A 16282-nucleotide genomic window follows, 5' to 3' on the forward strand; every position below is an offset into this window, starting at 1 on the left:
CCTTCCCGCCAGTAAGCGGTCCCTATTTATCTACTTTCACCCGGGGGTGCTTTCGAACTGCTAGGTTGGCAGGCGCTGGGACCGAACAACAGGAGCGCACCCCGCCGCGGGGATGTGCAATTAAGGTGATGCTATTAGCATTCCCAAGGGAATGTCAAGCAGGGAGGGAGGGGGGAAGAGAGAGGAATTCTGGTGGAAGAGACGATTGGAGGAGGCTTGGAAAGGGAGAGTGAATGTTGTGGGGGGGAGGCAGTTGAGTCAGTTGAGAACGGTGGGTTCTAGAAGGGAGCACTTGGTGAACGACCTGAAGCTGGGCTGGACAGCTCTTCAGCTTAGGATCACAAGTCCAGCCGCCATTGCCCTCGTTTGACAGTGGCCCAAAAGGAACAGAGACGAAGAGGGACTGTGAGTCTCCTGTGGAGGCCGGGGCATGCGGCAGTCCCATGCCCAGCGAAGAGGGGCTCTGCCAGCTGCCCAGAAACAGAATTCCCTCAATTTAGGTGAGCCACAAAGCCAGGGCTTGGCTTGTACTGCTAAGGCCCAGATGCCTCGCACCACCCCCTCCAAGCGCCTGGGAAGCCCCTTACAGACCTGGGCTATGCCTGATTCCCGTCTTCCCAAGCAACTTGGAAAGGGAGAGTGAATGTTGGGGCTTTGGCAATCTGCCCAGAAACAGAATTTCCTCGATTTTGGTGGGCAATGGAGCCAGGGCTTGGCTAGCATTGCTAATTTCCAGATGCCTCACACAAACCTCTCCAAGGACCTGGTTGTGTCCACCACCCGCTGTAACACCTCCAGAGAAACCAGCCCTACAGACCTGGGCTATAATAGAAAGAAATTGTGGGCTACGGCCAATTTCATGGACATGGACTTCATGGAAAATCCTCAGGGAAGATGCTTCCCATGTCTATGCCTCCCCTCCCCCCGGTTGGTCCAACACTTCCACCGTCTTGCTCCCTGAAAGCTGGCACCCAACTGGCAGGAGTAGGGGCTCCTTGGGGCAGCGAATAGTGTCATGGGTCAGGAATCAGCTTCACCTGCTGAACAGCAGCCTGAAGGGGGAGATGGTGGAGAGACTTCACTTGCAGCTTCAAGGACACAAAGGAGCTTTTGAGAACCAGCTGGCTTCAGCCTTCCTAAGCAGAGCTCCCAGCAGCAGTCAGAGAAGGAAAGAAAACTGCTCATTATTTTTTCATTTTAACAATATTTATTAATAAATATTATTTGATCCTCGGCATATCGAAAGCAACAATTTCCTCCAATTTCTTTATTGAAAGAATGCCAGTGATGCCCTTCTCCTCTTGTCAGGGACTGGCACATTCAGACATCATGCGTGGCATCCCTGGAGACATGCAAGCAGCATGGATTCCTCCAGCGACTTGGAAGGACTTTACAATCCAGAAAGGCCGGACTGGAACACCATGGATGACAAAGTTTCGCTCTTGTCCTTCAGCTTGGGAAGTGGCAACGGACAACAATCTCTTGCAGCGTAGCCCTGTGGAGGAAGGAGGACTTGGGATCCTCCTGGCAGACGTGGGGAACGGATGCCCAATGCCCCTGCCCTGCCCTTGCTCCCAAAGAAAGCTTGGCCCACCCACTTGCGGACGAGAGCATCTCCTTTCTGCTCTCATGCGGGAAGGTTCTTCTCCCATTCCCCGTTGACGCTCAACTTGTACTGTGTCCCTCTTTAAAAGAGGATTAGACAACTTAAGGGAGGAGAGGACAAGCCTGTAGAGCCTGCTGAGCCTGTAGAGGCGGAGTCAGGGTCATCATGGTGCTTGCAAAGTCCGGAAGGGGATTCTACAGGCCTTGGTGCCAGCGCATGTCTTGGCCGATAGGGATGGGTACAGTGACCTGGAATCCACAAAGGACCTGAGGAAGTAAGAACAGTAGGGCAATCCCTGCCCCAGGTGATCAAAGGAACAGGTCCCTCTCACTGTGTGTTGGGGAGCTGCTGGTACGTCACTAGAGGGCGTTCCAGAGGTACCTCTTTCCTACAATGGTCTTCTTCTGGGGGGAGGCTTGGGCAGCAGCCACTGATAGCTGAGCAATCAAAGCTATTAAAAAAGTCTCTGGTTCCGCTGGAACTTCCTACGGTCTTCTTCTGGGGGGAGGCTTGGGCAGCAGCCACAGCGGTGCAGGGGGGAGATCCTGCAAGAAAGAAGGGATCTTTAAAGCAGGGGAGAACTCGATGCTAAGGGCTGCTCCCCCCCGTCCCATTATCTCCTTCCCCCTCCTTCCCCCTGTCCCATTACCTCCGAGGCAGGTATCCTCCACCTGGGCTCCAGTCCCTCCCGGGATGCAGTGGCTCCCAGGCTGATGTCTGTGTTAGGATATTTCCGTTCCACCTTAAAAGGGAGCAGGCTTTGTGAGTCACAGAGTCTGCGTATTTCCTGTTCACAGGATGTTTATGTTGTCAGTTGCTTTCGTTTTCTTCTTGTTGCCTGAGCAGCCGGAGCAGACGGTCATGGTTTCTTTGTTCTGACCAACGCTGAATAAACTGTAAATATGCTCTCCTGCTGTGCATCTTTTGCTGTGTGAATTCTGCTGATAGAGTGTGCACCAGCCTAAGAATGTGGCAATCTAAATTCTTGAGGCTTCGTGTCGCTGATAGCTGATATTGCCTGTCTACGGGAGATCGATGGAACGTCCGGCAGCCAGCTTGGGGGCTCAGATGGACTTTGTCTCCCTGGCAGTATCCCAACAGTCTGTTAATCACGTCGTTTGTAGTAGGAAATTTCAGTCTTGTCTTTCTTTCTTTCACTCTGTCAGCTTTTCTCCTCCCAACTCTTCCCAATATTTCCTCCAAAAGATTTTAGTATCTTCTATAATGGTCTTCTGGGGGGAGGCTTGGGCAGCAGCCACAGCGGTGCAGGGGGGAGATCCTGCAAGAAAGAAGGGATCTTTAAAGCAGGGGAGAACTCCACGCTAAGGGCTGCTTCCCCCCGTCCCATTATCTCCTTCCCCCTCCTTCCCCTATCCCATTACCTCCGAGGCAGGTCTCCTTCATCTGGGCTCCAGTCCCTCCCGGGATGCGGCTCCCAGGCTGAGTCGTTCCCTCACTGCAAAGCAAAGGAGACATCAGCCGGTGCTCCCAGCCAGGCTAGCCCCAGTCTGGGGCAGGAGGGTGGGGGACCTGGGAAGGGGGCATTTCCTCCTACCTGATCTTACAAGTTCCCCAAACCTGTCCTCCGCCTCCGTACGGGCGTCTTGGATCCGCCCCGGCCGGCCTAGCTCAGAAGAAGCAGCCAAGGTTTCCTCCCTCTCTGAAATAACTCGAGATGTTCTTTGAATTGGAGGAAACCTTGTCTGCTGCTTCTGTGGCAGGCAGGGCCGGGGAGGAGCCATGCCCGCACGGAGACGGGGCAGTGGGGAAGTGGCGCGAGGGTCCTCAGCCGGGAACCGCCGGGATGGTATCTTGCTCTTTGTCCCGGGAGCCGGATCTGAAGCCTCATCCCTGGAGAAATTAGGAGAAATATGGGCTAAGAAGGCAAAGAAAGAACCTGAAATGCAATATATTTCTGCCAACTGTATGCCTAAACTGAAGCCCAAACACGGAGAATTATCTATTTCCCAAAATATTTAGCTATGGACTAGCAGGTATAGATTCATGCAGTTCTGAAGCCATAGTCATGGAGTCAGTTCCAGGGGGTGAGGGGCTGTTCCCCAAGGCAATAGCCGGGGGGAAGAGAAGTGGACCACAAAGAAACACTTCCCGTAAAACTACAGGAATACCGTATTTTTTGCCCTATAGGACGCACTTTCCCCCCTCCAAACTGAAGGGGAAATGTGTGTGCGTCCTATGGGGCGAACGCAGGCTTTCGCTGAAGCCTGGAGAGTGAGAGGGGTCGGTGCGCACCGACCCCTCTCACTCTTTAGGCTTCAGGAAGCTTTCCGCAAGCCTTGGGAGCCCGCGGGAGTTCCCGTCGGGCTCCCTAGGCTTGCAGATAGCAGCCTGCATCTCGAAGCCTGGGGCGTGCTGCACAGCGTGCCCCGGGCTTCGGTTCCCCGACCTGGTTTGGAGGCTGGCGGTGGGGAGAAGCGCGCTTCTCCCCGCCGCCAGCCCCACAAGCTCGGGGGACAGCGGGGAGGCGGAACGCCGCCATCCCGCTGTCCCCCGACCTGGTTTGGGCTTCAGGCAGATATCCGCAAGGCGTGGGAGCCCAGCAGGAGCCCCCTGTTCTGGGGGCTGGGGTCGGGGGAAGCTCGGGCTTCCCCCGCCCCAGCCCCATGCCTGGGGGGGAAATATTTTTTTCCTTTATTCCCCCCCCAAAAAAACTAGGTGCGTCCTATGGGCCGGTGCGCCCTATGGGGCGAAAAATACGGTATCTAAATCCAGCCTTCCTCCTCCAGCTGGCTCTCCCATTGCTGGCATGAGGAAATGGCAATCCCCAGCCCCAGCAGCCACTTCTTCCCCTGGTCCACTTCCACACACCATGTCCGCTTCTGTCTGAAGGAAGGACGTATGGGGTGGGGAGAATTCTGGGATGCATCTCCAAGCAGAGCCAGATTGCCCAATGGGCAGAGCAGGCACCGGCCCTCGGCCCCTGCAACAACGCATCACCATAGATATTCTTGGATTTGCGTAATAAAATTGGATTATTAATATTGCTGGTTGGTAGAATCAAATCACAGCATACCTGCACACTCGGAGTTTCCCCCTTGCACCGCTGGGCTGCTGCTTCTGGTGGTGGGCCGGAGCCTTTCCTCCCAAACCATGGCCCTGGGAGAGACGAAGGACATTGTATTTTCCTGGCATAAGTATCCACTCTAGGGCACCGGGGTCCCCAGGGCCTTCCCCAATTATTTGGGGCTGGGGTGAGGAGGGACTGCCGCCCACCCCCAGCCCAGCCCTCTATGGCACATGTGGGGACTGGATTCGCCATGGAATTAACATACCACGACTTGCAGTGCTTCCTGGCGCCACATCCGCTGCATTCGCCTTCCTCTCAGAGGAGCTGGGGGACAGGAAGGAAAATAAAAACAGAGGAAGTTACCAAGCAGTTATGCACAACAGAAAATATCATCTGGGGACCTGCCAAGCATCCACTCTAGGGCACCGGGGTCCCCAGAGCCCTCCCCAATTGTTTGCTTCTGGGGCACAGCCCCCTCCATATTCCCTCGCCCCCCATCTGCCTTCCCAGCTCCCTCCCGTCCTCAGTTTGCTGCCCCCCCCAGCCACACCCTTCCTTCTCCTGCGTGGCACAAAGCGACCCAGAAGCAGAGCAGGGGAAGCTGAACCAGCTCCCCCAGGGCCCTCCTGCTGTGGGGACATAGGGCCCCTGGGGGTGCAGCCCCCAAACTACTGTGGGGACAGCCTGAGCGTCCGCAAGGGTGCCTGGCCAGCTGAGCCAGGGAAGGAGGGTGGCAGAACAAGCACCCCTGCCATGCTGTCCATGCCCACGTCGTCACTGGCTGCTGACACTCGCTGCTCCTGCCTGGGCACATCACAGCCTGACCCCTGGCTCAGAAGCGGGGGGCGAGGGGCTGGGGTGAGACGGGCCTGCCCCCCCCAGCCCAGCCCTCCTTGGCACATGTGGGGAATGGATTCCCCATGGAATTAACATACCACGACTTCCAGTGGTTCCCCACGGTGCCACAGCCGCTGCATTCGCCTTCCTTTTTGAGAAGCTGTGAGGCAGAAAGGAAAATAAAAACAGAGGAAGTTACCAGCCAGTTATTCACAACAGAAAATATCATCTGGGGTCCACAGCTGAGGACCTGCCATGCTATCAACATCTGTGGACAAGGCAAGCCAGGGAGCCAGGCCACACGCATCAGTGACGGGTGACGCTAGTAATAATAATAACAGTAATGTTTTTTATTTAATACTTTTATTTTGCTTTAAACAAATACAGATAAATATAAACAACCAAAATTACAAAAGAAAAATCCTTAATAATAATAATGAAAAAAGCTAAAAAAAAAAACTACAAAAAATATCAAAGTACATGGCATAGAACATATGCCATTATGGGAAAGAAAAAAGACAAAAGGAAAGAAGGAGGAGGAGGAAGGAAAAAAAGAAAACAGAAAACAGAAAAAGGGGGGGGGAAGATGAGCTAAAATACAAGAAGGCTCGTCCATTGTACGTTTCCATCAAGGTCACAACAGATCATTATTCTTATCAATTCTGTCTGCATTCCATAGAATCCCTCATCTTAGTATCAGAGAACATTTCCCTATGCGGTATCATTCGAAACATAACCTTGATGAACCCTTATACCCTAGATAATTATTTAAAGATTCCCATTCTTCTTTCACCATCTTTTTAGGTTTATCTCTTATTGCATCTGTCAGCTTTGCCAGCTCCAGGTACTCGCACAATTTGACTACCCATTCATCTTTAGTGGGTGTTTTTTAATCTTTCCAGTGTTTTGCCACTATAACCCTTGCTGCTGACGCTGCATACATAAATAACCTGGTTTTATTTTTGGGAATATTATCTGAAACCGTTCCTAGTAAAAATTCTTCCGGTTTCTTGCTAAATGTAGTTTCTATCAATCTCTTTATCTCTTCATAAATCATATTCCAAAATCTTTGTATCTCTAGACAGGACCACCACATATGGTAGTAATAATAATGTTATTTCTATGGGCCTCGGAGCTCCTCTTACCTTCAGAATTCATCCCTCTCAACCTTGTTGGTGGCACGTAAGTCTATCACCAACATCTGACAGGCATCCCTCTTGCAGGGCAATTTAAGGCTTGCTTGCAAAGCAGCACTTTGTGACACCAGCTGGCAAACAGGGGCCAGGATGCTGGGTTGTCAGGCAGATGAATTCAGAAAAATAAAATCAGGGGGTCAAGGTGTGCTGGGATGAGGCCACGGTGGGTCAGGCTAGAGGGTGCTGTTGGGGTGTGTGGTTGTGCCTCCCCTGGTTCTGCATCTTGCTCCCCCGCCCCTCCCTTTGGCTGCTTGATGGTAGAGTTGGAAGGGATGCCAAGGGTCATCTAGTCCAACCCCCGGCAATGCCAGGATCCTGCCCACAGCCAGCTCTGGCTGGGCTCCAAACTCCAACCATCTCCTTACCAGCCAGATGCACTGACCCCTTGCAATTCTGCCTGGGCTGGAGAAAGGGGAGAGAGAAACGTTTTGCTCTCTGTCCCTCAGGACATGGATATGAGAGCCACGCCATTCCTGTGGAGGAAGCAGGATACAGTATGGGCTCTCATGTGAATGGGAGAGTCAACAAGTAACGGCAGTCTTGAGGGGACAGTCAGATCAAAAATTAATAAAAGAATGGGACTGTGTTAAAGAGTACATGAAAAAGCATTGTTCTGGAATAAATATATCGATATGTAATGAATGACTTTTGCAGGGTTAGTGAAATGAAGAAACCGCTGTAAAAGGCATAAAACCAGAAGTAACATATATGTAAATAAAATAACACAACAAATAAGATAAATGGGAAATTTGAAGTCTAAAAAGGGTGGAAGGAAGTCAAAATGTATGTATGTATTGTTATGTTTTGTTGTTGATATTGTTTTTCTTTATTTTTATTTTTCCTTTGATTTTTCTTATTTATGCTTTATTTTTGTATTTTATATTGTAATTATGCATTGAAAATAAAATTAAAAAGAAAGGAAGGAAGGAAGGAAGGAAGGAAGGAAGGAACCATAGGCTGTGTACCCGCCATACCTTTGGGGCTCATCCCCACTTCCCCTTGGGCGATGTGTCCAGCAAGCTCAGGTGTGTTAACAGATTTGTTCTTTGCTAGACCTGCCGGCCTGGTTTGCAAAATTCAACCCAGGGATTCCTTGTCTGGCACAGTTCTGCAAGCCTATACTTTCATTGATATCCCAATTAATCAAAATCCTACCATTTATCAATTTCTAGGGTTTGGAGTCTCCTGCAAATGTATAACAGTATTTTTCCTGTACAGTTTTTAATGCCTATTTTGTTGTGAACCGATGCATGATTATAAAGTAAGTGAAGCTTATTTTTAAAGTTCCCAGGTTGATACCAGATTCTTTCTTAAGTGGGGCAAAGGGGCGGGGGGGAGGCAGCTAGCTTCATGGCTGGACTTGCTCAACACAAGGTTTTGCAGCCTGATTCCTCTCCTTTCAAGTTTGCTGCCAAGGATGAGATTTTAAAACTCTGTTTTTTAAGGACCAGGTGGCAACCCTGCTTCAGGTACACAGGACCCACACTTTGAATTGTGCTCGCAAATGTACTGGGAGCCACCATAGATCCTTTAGGACCGGTGTTCTATGGTCCCGGTGGCATTCCAGCACCTTATATTTTTTTATTATTCCCCCCCCCCACACACTTTGCACTGCTTTCCCCCTGCTGGCTGAGAAAAGAGACTCCCCACCTGTCAACGCAACTGAGATGGCTCTCTGCTGCGTGCCCAGGGAAGGGCCGCCCTTGCCCGCTGCAGCGAATAATAATAATAATAATAATTTATTATTTATACCCCGCCCATCTGGCTGGGCCTCCCCAGCCACTCTGGGCGGCTTCCATAAAAACCAAAAATACAGTAAAATATCACACGTTAAAAACTTCCCTGAACAGGGCTGCCTTAAGATGTCTTCTGAATGTCAGGTAGTTGTTTATCGCTTTGACATCTGCTGGAAGGGCGTTCCACAGGGCGGGCGCCACTACCGAGAACGCCCTCTGCCTGGTTCCCTGTAGCTTTGCTTCTCGCAATGAGGGAACCGCCAGAAGGCCCTCGGCGCTGGACCTCAGCGTCCGGGCAGAATGATGGGGGTGGAGACGCTCCTTCAGGTATACTGGACCGAGGCCGTTTAGGGCTTTAAAGGTCAGCACCAACACTTTGAATTGTGCTCGGAAACATACTGGGAGCCAATGTAGGTCTTTCAAGACCGGTGTTATATGGTCTCGGCGGCCACTCCCAGTCACCAGTCTAGCTGCCGCATTCTGGATTAGTTGTAGTTTCCGAGTCACCTTCAAAGGTAGCCCCACGTAGAGTGCATTGCAGTAGTCCAAGCGGGAGATAACCAGAGCATGCACCACCCTGGCGAGACAGTCCGCAGGTAGATAGGGTCTCAGCCTACGTACCAGATGGAGCTGGTAAACAGCTGCCCTGGACACAGAATTGACCTGCGCCTCCATGGACAGCTGTGAGTCCAAAATGACTCCCAGGCTGCGCACCTGGTCCTTCAGGGGCACAGTTACCCCATTCAGGACCAGGGAATCCTCCACACCTGCCCGCCTCCTGTCCCCCAAAAACAGTACTTCTGCCTTGTCAGGATTCAACCTCAATCTGTTAGCCGCCATCCATCCTCCAACCGCCTCCAGACACTCACACAGGACCTTCACCGCCCTCACTGGTTCTGATTTAAAAGAGCGAACACCTCGGACACCTCGTGTGTAAAGAGAGGGATGCTAATTGGGAAGCAGTGCAAGAGGAAGCAGGCAACTTCTGGGATGCTGATTCCTGGACATACTTGCAGCCGTGGGGATGCAGGAATGGCTGGGCAGGAGCCCTGGTCCATTTGGGGGAAAGAAATAAAGCTGCCATTCGGGGATATCTTTATCAGCACCACCTACAGTGTCACAGTGGGGTGAATAAGATTTGGGAATACCCAGGAATGTTTCTGTGGAGGGGAAGCAGAGAGGGTGGGGTGCAGTGGGGAGGGAAAGCGGGAATGATGGAAAAGCTCAAAATTGATGCAGGACTGCAGGAGCTATCAGGCAGACTTAAGATGGAGTATCATTTTACAGTGGTACCTCGGGTTAAGAACTTAATTCGTTCTGGAGGTCTGTTCTTAACCTGAAACTGTGCTTAACCTGAGGTACCACTTTAGCTAATGGGGCCTCCCGCTGCCCCCGCGCGATTTCTGTTCTCATCCTGAAGCAAAGTTCTTAACCCGAGGTACTATTTCTGGGTTAGTGGAGTCTGTAACCTGAAGTGTCTGTAACCCGAGGTACCACTGTACTTAAAATGAGTATCATTTTATGGAATTCAATGTGAAATACAATACAATACAATAAAATACAATATATAAGAAACAAAGGAAGCAATTGGGGCACCATTTGAGGGGAAATGGCTGTTTCCAATCCTGATCGGGAGGCTGTCTTCTACTTGGAAATAAATCCCAACAGTTCAATGGGGTTTACTCCCAAGTAAAACGTGCATGGATTGAACCTCAGATTGCTCCATCTACCTCAGAGTGGCTGGGACAACCTCAATGGCTAATACAATTTATGTGTGTGGAAACAATTTGTGTGTGTGTGTAAATACTGCTTCCCTGAGACCTTCCAGAGCAATTGCTGGTTAGTGTAGGCATATATATTGTTGTTGTTGTTGTTGTTTAGTTGTTTAGTCGTGTCCGACTCTTCGTGACCCCATGGACCAGAGCACGCCAGGCACTCTGCCTCCCGCAGTTTGGTCAAACTCATGCTGGTAGCTTTGAAAGCACTGTCCAACCGTCTCGTCCTCTGTTGTCCCCTTCTCCTTGTGCCCTCCATCTTTCCCAACATCAGGGTCTTTTCCAGGGAGTCTTCTCTTCTCCTGAGGTGGCCAAAGTATTGGAGCCTCAGCTTCAGGATCTGTCCTTCCAGTGAGCACTCAGGGCTGACTTCCTTCTGAATGGATCGATTTGATCTTCTTGCATATATATATATATATTTGTGTGTGTGTGTGTGTGTGTGTGTGTGTTTGTGTGTATTCCGCCCATCTGACTTGGTTGCCCCAGCCGCTCTGAGGTGGACGGAGCAATCTAAGGCCTAAATCCCCTTCCTGTGTTTCTGTTTCTGAGGAGCTATAGCTCAGTGGCAGAGCATCTTCTGGACACCCAGAAGGGCTTGGATTCAACTCCCTGCTTGGGTTCAGGTGTGGGGATGAGAAGGCCCAGCTTGCAGGTTTGATCCCCATCTGGCACAGCTGCATCTTCCTGCATGGCAGGGGGTTGGGCTAGATGATCCTCAAGGTCCCTTTCAACTCCACAATTCTTTGATTCTAAGGATGCAAGAAGCATTGGCACTCCTGCTGTGCTAACCCCACACAGGCGCAGAGAGAGACAGATTGAAGCTCGGCCATGGAGGGTTCAGTCGCCAGAGGTGAACATGCAGGAAAGCGCCTGGTCCTTTGCCTGGCAGAAGACCTCACCCACTGGGCTGCAAAGACAGCTGCCTCAGGAGCCAGGTCCCGGGTCCAGGGAGCTCCAGACTGTCTTTCTCTGGCCTGGCTGGCAGCAGCTCACCTGGGGATCAGAGTTTCCCCAAGCCTCACCTGGGGATGCTGAGGACTGACCCTGTGGGCTTCCACAGGCGCTGGGCTATGGCCTAAAATGGTGGGTCCATCCTTTGTATATCTAGGCCAGGCTGGGAGCAACTGCTGCCTGCCACCCTTTGGAGAACCATGGCCAGGCAGGTGACAGCTGGGATGAAGAACCCAAGGCCCACAACCTAATTCCACGCATCCTAGAGATGGCACACAGAGAGAGGCGGAGACTGTCTCTTGTGGGGAGGAGACTGCAGTCTTGCAGTGCAGCAAACATGGCCCACTTTGGCTTTACCATATTTACCATATTTTCCCATTGGGACTAGAAATTTGTCGTCTTAAATCTTTCCTTCCTCTTACCTGTTCTTTCAACGAGGGGGGCTTTGGCAGCAGCAGTTTTCTCAAAATTCTTTTAAATCCTTTTCCTCCACTTAAAAAAGAAGAAAAAGAACCTTGCAGTTTTATCAAACTGTGTTCTAAGCCATAATGTCAAGGGTGTGAGTGTACTTAGGGGAAAGCCTTGCAATGACGACACACACACCCCTCTGATTTGACAATCTCTATTGTGAAGGGACAAGGGTGGCGCTGTGGGCTAAACCACAGAGCCTAGGACTTGCTGATCACAAGGTCGGCGGTTCGAATCCCCGCAATGATGGGGTGAGCTCCTGTTGCTCGGTCCCTGCTCATGCCAACCTAGCAGTTCGAAAGCACGTCAAAGTGCAAGTAGATAAATAGGTACCACTCTGGCGGGAAGGTAAACGGGATTTCCGTGCACTGCTCTGGTTCGCCAGAAGCAGCTTAGTCATGCTGGCCACATGACCCGGAAGCTGTACGCTGGCTCCCTCGGCCAATAAAGCGAGATGAGCGCCGCAACCCCAGAGTCAGCCACGACTGGACCTAATGGTCAGGGGTCCCTTTACCTTTACTTATTGTGAAGGCGACGGTTCCTACATTTTGAGGGAACTGAAGCCATAGGGGAGAGGCATGCCTTATGCCGCCACCTCATACAGAACCTAACTACTATGTTCCTGCTTTATAAGTGGCTCCGTGGTAAGCGTCTCCCTTGCAGACAGAAGGGCCCAGATTCAGTCCTTATTTGCAGTGAGTTAGGTGCAGCCATAGCAGATACCTGTATCTCCACCAGCTGGCATTCTGCGCCACCTTTTTAGTTGTTTTCTCGCTGCATCATTCATCCATCTTGACATCCAAGTAACATCAACAGCGAGAAGCCAAGCAGGGAGGGGAAGAGAGATCAAGGATTCGGATGGAAGAGGGACCTCAAGCAGTTGCGGAAGTTGTGCTGGGACCCGTTGGGTTGCCTCCCGAGTCTGGATAATGCATTATTGTTGAAGAGAATACATGCATTATAAGTATGCCAAAAGAACACGCATGACCTGACATGTTATTAGCAAGCTGCGTTCTTGCTGGACACGGAGCTGCTTTCAACAAATCACTGAGGTGAGCAGCATAGCTTCTTGGATCAGGGAGTCAAAATCTCAGAAGCGTCAATTCGGAAAGCTGAATTCAAGGGAGGCAATAGCTGAAACCAGCTCTGGCCACGTGGGGGCAGCAAAATACAGTTTTTGAAAGCATCTGCATTACATCCTATGGTGTATTGTCACCAACTAAATGAATACTTGTCATTTGGAAGGCTATAGAAGGGCAAGAAGCAGGGTTGAATTTGTGTTGGGGATCTATCAATACCAGCCTTGGATTATATTAAATAAAAATTTTACCTGGACATGTGCCAAGCTCCATTTTCAGCATTACTGGAACAATCATCCTGGATAGTTCAGTCAGTAGAGCATGATACCGTATTTTTCGCTCTATAACACGCACCCGACCATAACACGCACCTAGTTTTTAGAGGAGGAAAACAAGGGAAAAAAATTCTAAACAAAACAGTGGATGTATGATTTTTGTGGTTCATGCTGTGACCACAGACATGTGATCTGACGGTGAGTTTGGGGTAGCCCAATGCAAAAATCCTGAGGATCCATGTGGATCCATGCTTTGTAACCACGTTTTTGCACCACTGCAGCCCCAGGCAACAGTGGGTGTGTGATTTTTTTGGTGCAAGCTGTAGCCATGGACATGCTATGTGATCTGCTGGTGAATTTGGGGTGACCTGTGTAAGCGGCTCCTCTCCTCTCCCGCTTTGCTCCTTTAAAACAAGCAGGCTCTTTGTTCCTCTCTCCTCCCCACTCAGCGTGTCTTCTCCCGCTTTGCTGTTTCAAAGCGAGCCACGGAGGAGGGAAGGAAGGGGAACCATGGATCCTCTGCTCACGACTGCAGCAGATCTCCCCGCCATCCGTAGGCATTCGCTCCATAACACGCACAGACATTTCCCCTTACTTTCTAGGAGGAAAAAAGTGAGTGTTATGGTGCAAAAAATACGGTATTCTCTGCTTGGCCTCTGTCATTTTCTCCTACCGATAGGGAACCTACATAAGGACTCTATACGGGCCCATAAGGGAAAAGGACCAGGGCCCGTGTGGTCTTCACAGCTTACAGTGAAATTAAGAACGACAAAGCATCCTAAAATAAAGGCTTTATTGTCAAAAAATGCAGGAAATGGGTGTGTGTTTGCATGTGGGTTTTGCAAGATGCCAAGACTCTTCCCGGGTGGGTGGCACTCAGGTGCTGCTCTTTCACGGTGCCACTCCTGAGATTCCTTCCAGATGGGTGGCTAACGATGCTTGCTGCCTGAAGTTGCCGGGTTTTTCACCGCAGCACGCCCATTGCCTCAGGCAGCCCATATCCCGGCTCAGCCGTTGCAGGTCCTTACGGAAGCGCATGCCCAGGAAGGTGTGGAGCACAGGGTTCAGACAGCAGCGGGCAAAGGCCAAGGCACTGGTGATGAGGAGGGCCAAGTCCCGGCGGAGGATAACTTTGCAGCTCGACGCCTGGTGTCCCATCAAATCGGCCGTGTCCAGTGCGGTGAGCAGCGCGTAGGGCAACTGCAAAGCCAGGAAGACCAAGACCAGGGCCAAAATCAAGCGCAGGGCTTTGAGAGACTGGGCGCATGGAGAGGCCAGGAGAGCGCGTGCGATGGCTGTGTAGCAGGCCGCCATGACTGCGAACGGCAGCACAAAACCCAAGGCCACTTGCACCAGGCTGATGGCCGCTGTGACGTCCGCCACCCTGCAGAGGCTCACGCCCCCGTAGTCCTCAACACGGGCGTACAAGAAGTGGGGCAGCGCCAGAGCCGCGGAGAGCAGCCACACCAGCCCTGAGCAAAGCCGACCCCAGCAGGTGGCGGAGGAGTGCAGGCGATGGGCGACGGGTGCGCCCACGATGGCCACGTAGCGGTCCACAGTGAGGCCCATGAGGGACAGGAAGCCGCTGTAGAAGTTGAGGGCGTGGAGGCCCAGCAAGGCCTGGCACGTGCCGGTGCCCAGGCTCCAGCTGCCCACCATCCCAGCCACGCCCACGGGCAGCGTCAGGAGCAGCAGCAAGTCGGAGACGGCCAGGTACAAGAGCAGGACGTCCCCGAGGGACTGGGCCGTGTGATAGCGGATGCGCACCAGCAACAGCATCCCGTTGCCCAGGACGCCCAGCACACAAAAGAGGACGGCCATGACGGGGAGGTAGATGTGAGCCACAGCACGGAGGGCCGCCTTCTCGCACAACTCAGGCAGGTCTGGCGGCGACGCGTTGTATTCCCACGGGTACCACTCGGTGGTGACCGCTGGCTCATTCATCCAAGCAATCGGCTCCTGCAAAGCAGGGGGTGCTTATTATCATGCTTGATTATTATGGTGGTACCTCAGGTTACATACACTTCAGGTTACATACGCTTCAGGTTACATACTCTGCTAACCCAGAAATAGTGCTTCAGGTTAAGAACTTTGCTTCAGGATGAGAACAGAAATCGTGCTCCGGCGGCGCGGCAGCAGCAGGAGGCCCCATTAGGTAAAGTGGTGCTTCAGGTTAAGAACAGTTTCAGGTTAAGAACGGACCTCTGGAACGAATTAAGTACCGTATTTTTTGCTCTATAAGACTCACTTTTTCCCTCCTAAAAAGTAAGGGGAAATGTGTGTGTGTCTTATGGAGCGAATGCAGGCTGCGCAGCTATCCCAGAAGCCAGAACAGCAAAAGGGATCGCTGCTTTCACTGCACAGCGATCCCTCTTGCTGTTCTGGCTTCTGAGATTCAGAATATTTTTTTTTCTTGTTTTCCTCCTCCAAAAACTAGGCGCGTCTTGTGGTCTGGTGTGTCTTATAGAGCGAAAAATACGGTACTTAACCCAAGGTTCCACTGTATTACTGTATTGGCCTGAATCTGAGCTTTGCTTTTCTCCCAAATTCCGACCATGAAAAGTTAAAAGAGTGACTTATATTTACAGCCCTATGGTATGCAGCCAGGAGCGTGCGGCAAATAGCGCCAGTAGCACAGGAAAGCGGTGGTGTGTAGTCCCCCGTCCTCTCCACCAAGACTAGGAAGCAAGGAAGGGAAAAGGCTGTCGTCAACGCAGGCCCGCCCCCAGCATGCAGCCAGGAACAGAGTAGCTTATACAGTGGATGCTCGGGTAGCGAACGTGATCCGTGCGGGAGGCACGTTCGCAACCCGCAGCATTCGCAACCCGCAGTGCCGTGTCTGCGTATGCGCAGGTCGCAATTCAGCACTTCTGCGCATGCACAAAGCATGATTTAGCGCTTCTGCGCTTGCGCAAGCACAGAAACCCAGAAGTAACCCGTTCTAGTACTTTCGGGTTTTGGCACGTACATAACCCGAAAACGCGCAACCTAAAGCATCTGTAACCCGAGGTATGATTGTATTTGGGTATTTTTTCTTCCCCCCTCTAATTTTAAAGGTGTGGTTTATATTCGGGTGCAGCTTATATTTGGGCCAATATGGTAATAATAATAATAATAATAATAATAATAATAATAATAGAATTTTTATTCCACTTTATACCTGTGAATCTCAGGACGGTTCACAAAATAATATCAAGATATAAAACCACAAATACATAATAACAACAAAAACAACCCAACAGCCCACTCCCCACAAAAAATCATATTGTAAAGGGTATAGGATGTTGATTAGGTCAGCCAAGCGCCTGGATGGGACGCAGGTGGCGCTGTG

General features: G+C 51.2%; 1 protein-coding gene across 1 annotated transcript; it reads right to left on the reverse strand.

Annotated features, from left to right (window-relative positions):
• Positions 1 to 13778: 13778 nt before the first annotated feature.
• Positions 13779 to 14906, reverse strand: CCR10 (C-C motif chemokine receptor 10). The gene has a single exon (XM_053362147.1). The coding sequence runs from the start codon at positions 14893 to 14895 to the stop codon at positions 13843 to 13845; it is 1053 nt and encodes a 350-aa protein (XP_053218122.1). The 5' UTR covers positions 14896 to 14906; the 3' UTR covers positions 13779 to 13842.
• Positions 14907 to 16282: the final 1376 nt, after the last annotated feature.

Source organism: Podarcis raffonei, chromosome 13, assembly GCF_027172205.1.
Source record: "Podarcis raffonei isolate rPodRaf1 chromosome 13, rPodRaf1.pri, whole genome shotgun sequence".
In the NCBI taxonomy this organism is placed as follows: domain Eukaryota; kingdom Metazoa; phylum Chordata; class Lepidosauria; order Squamata; family Lacertidae; genus Podarcis; species Podarcis raffonei.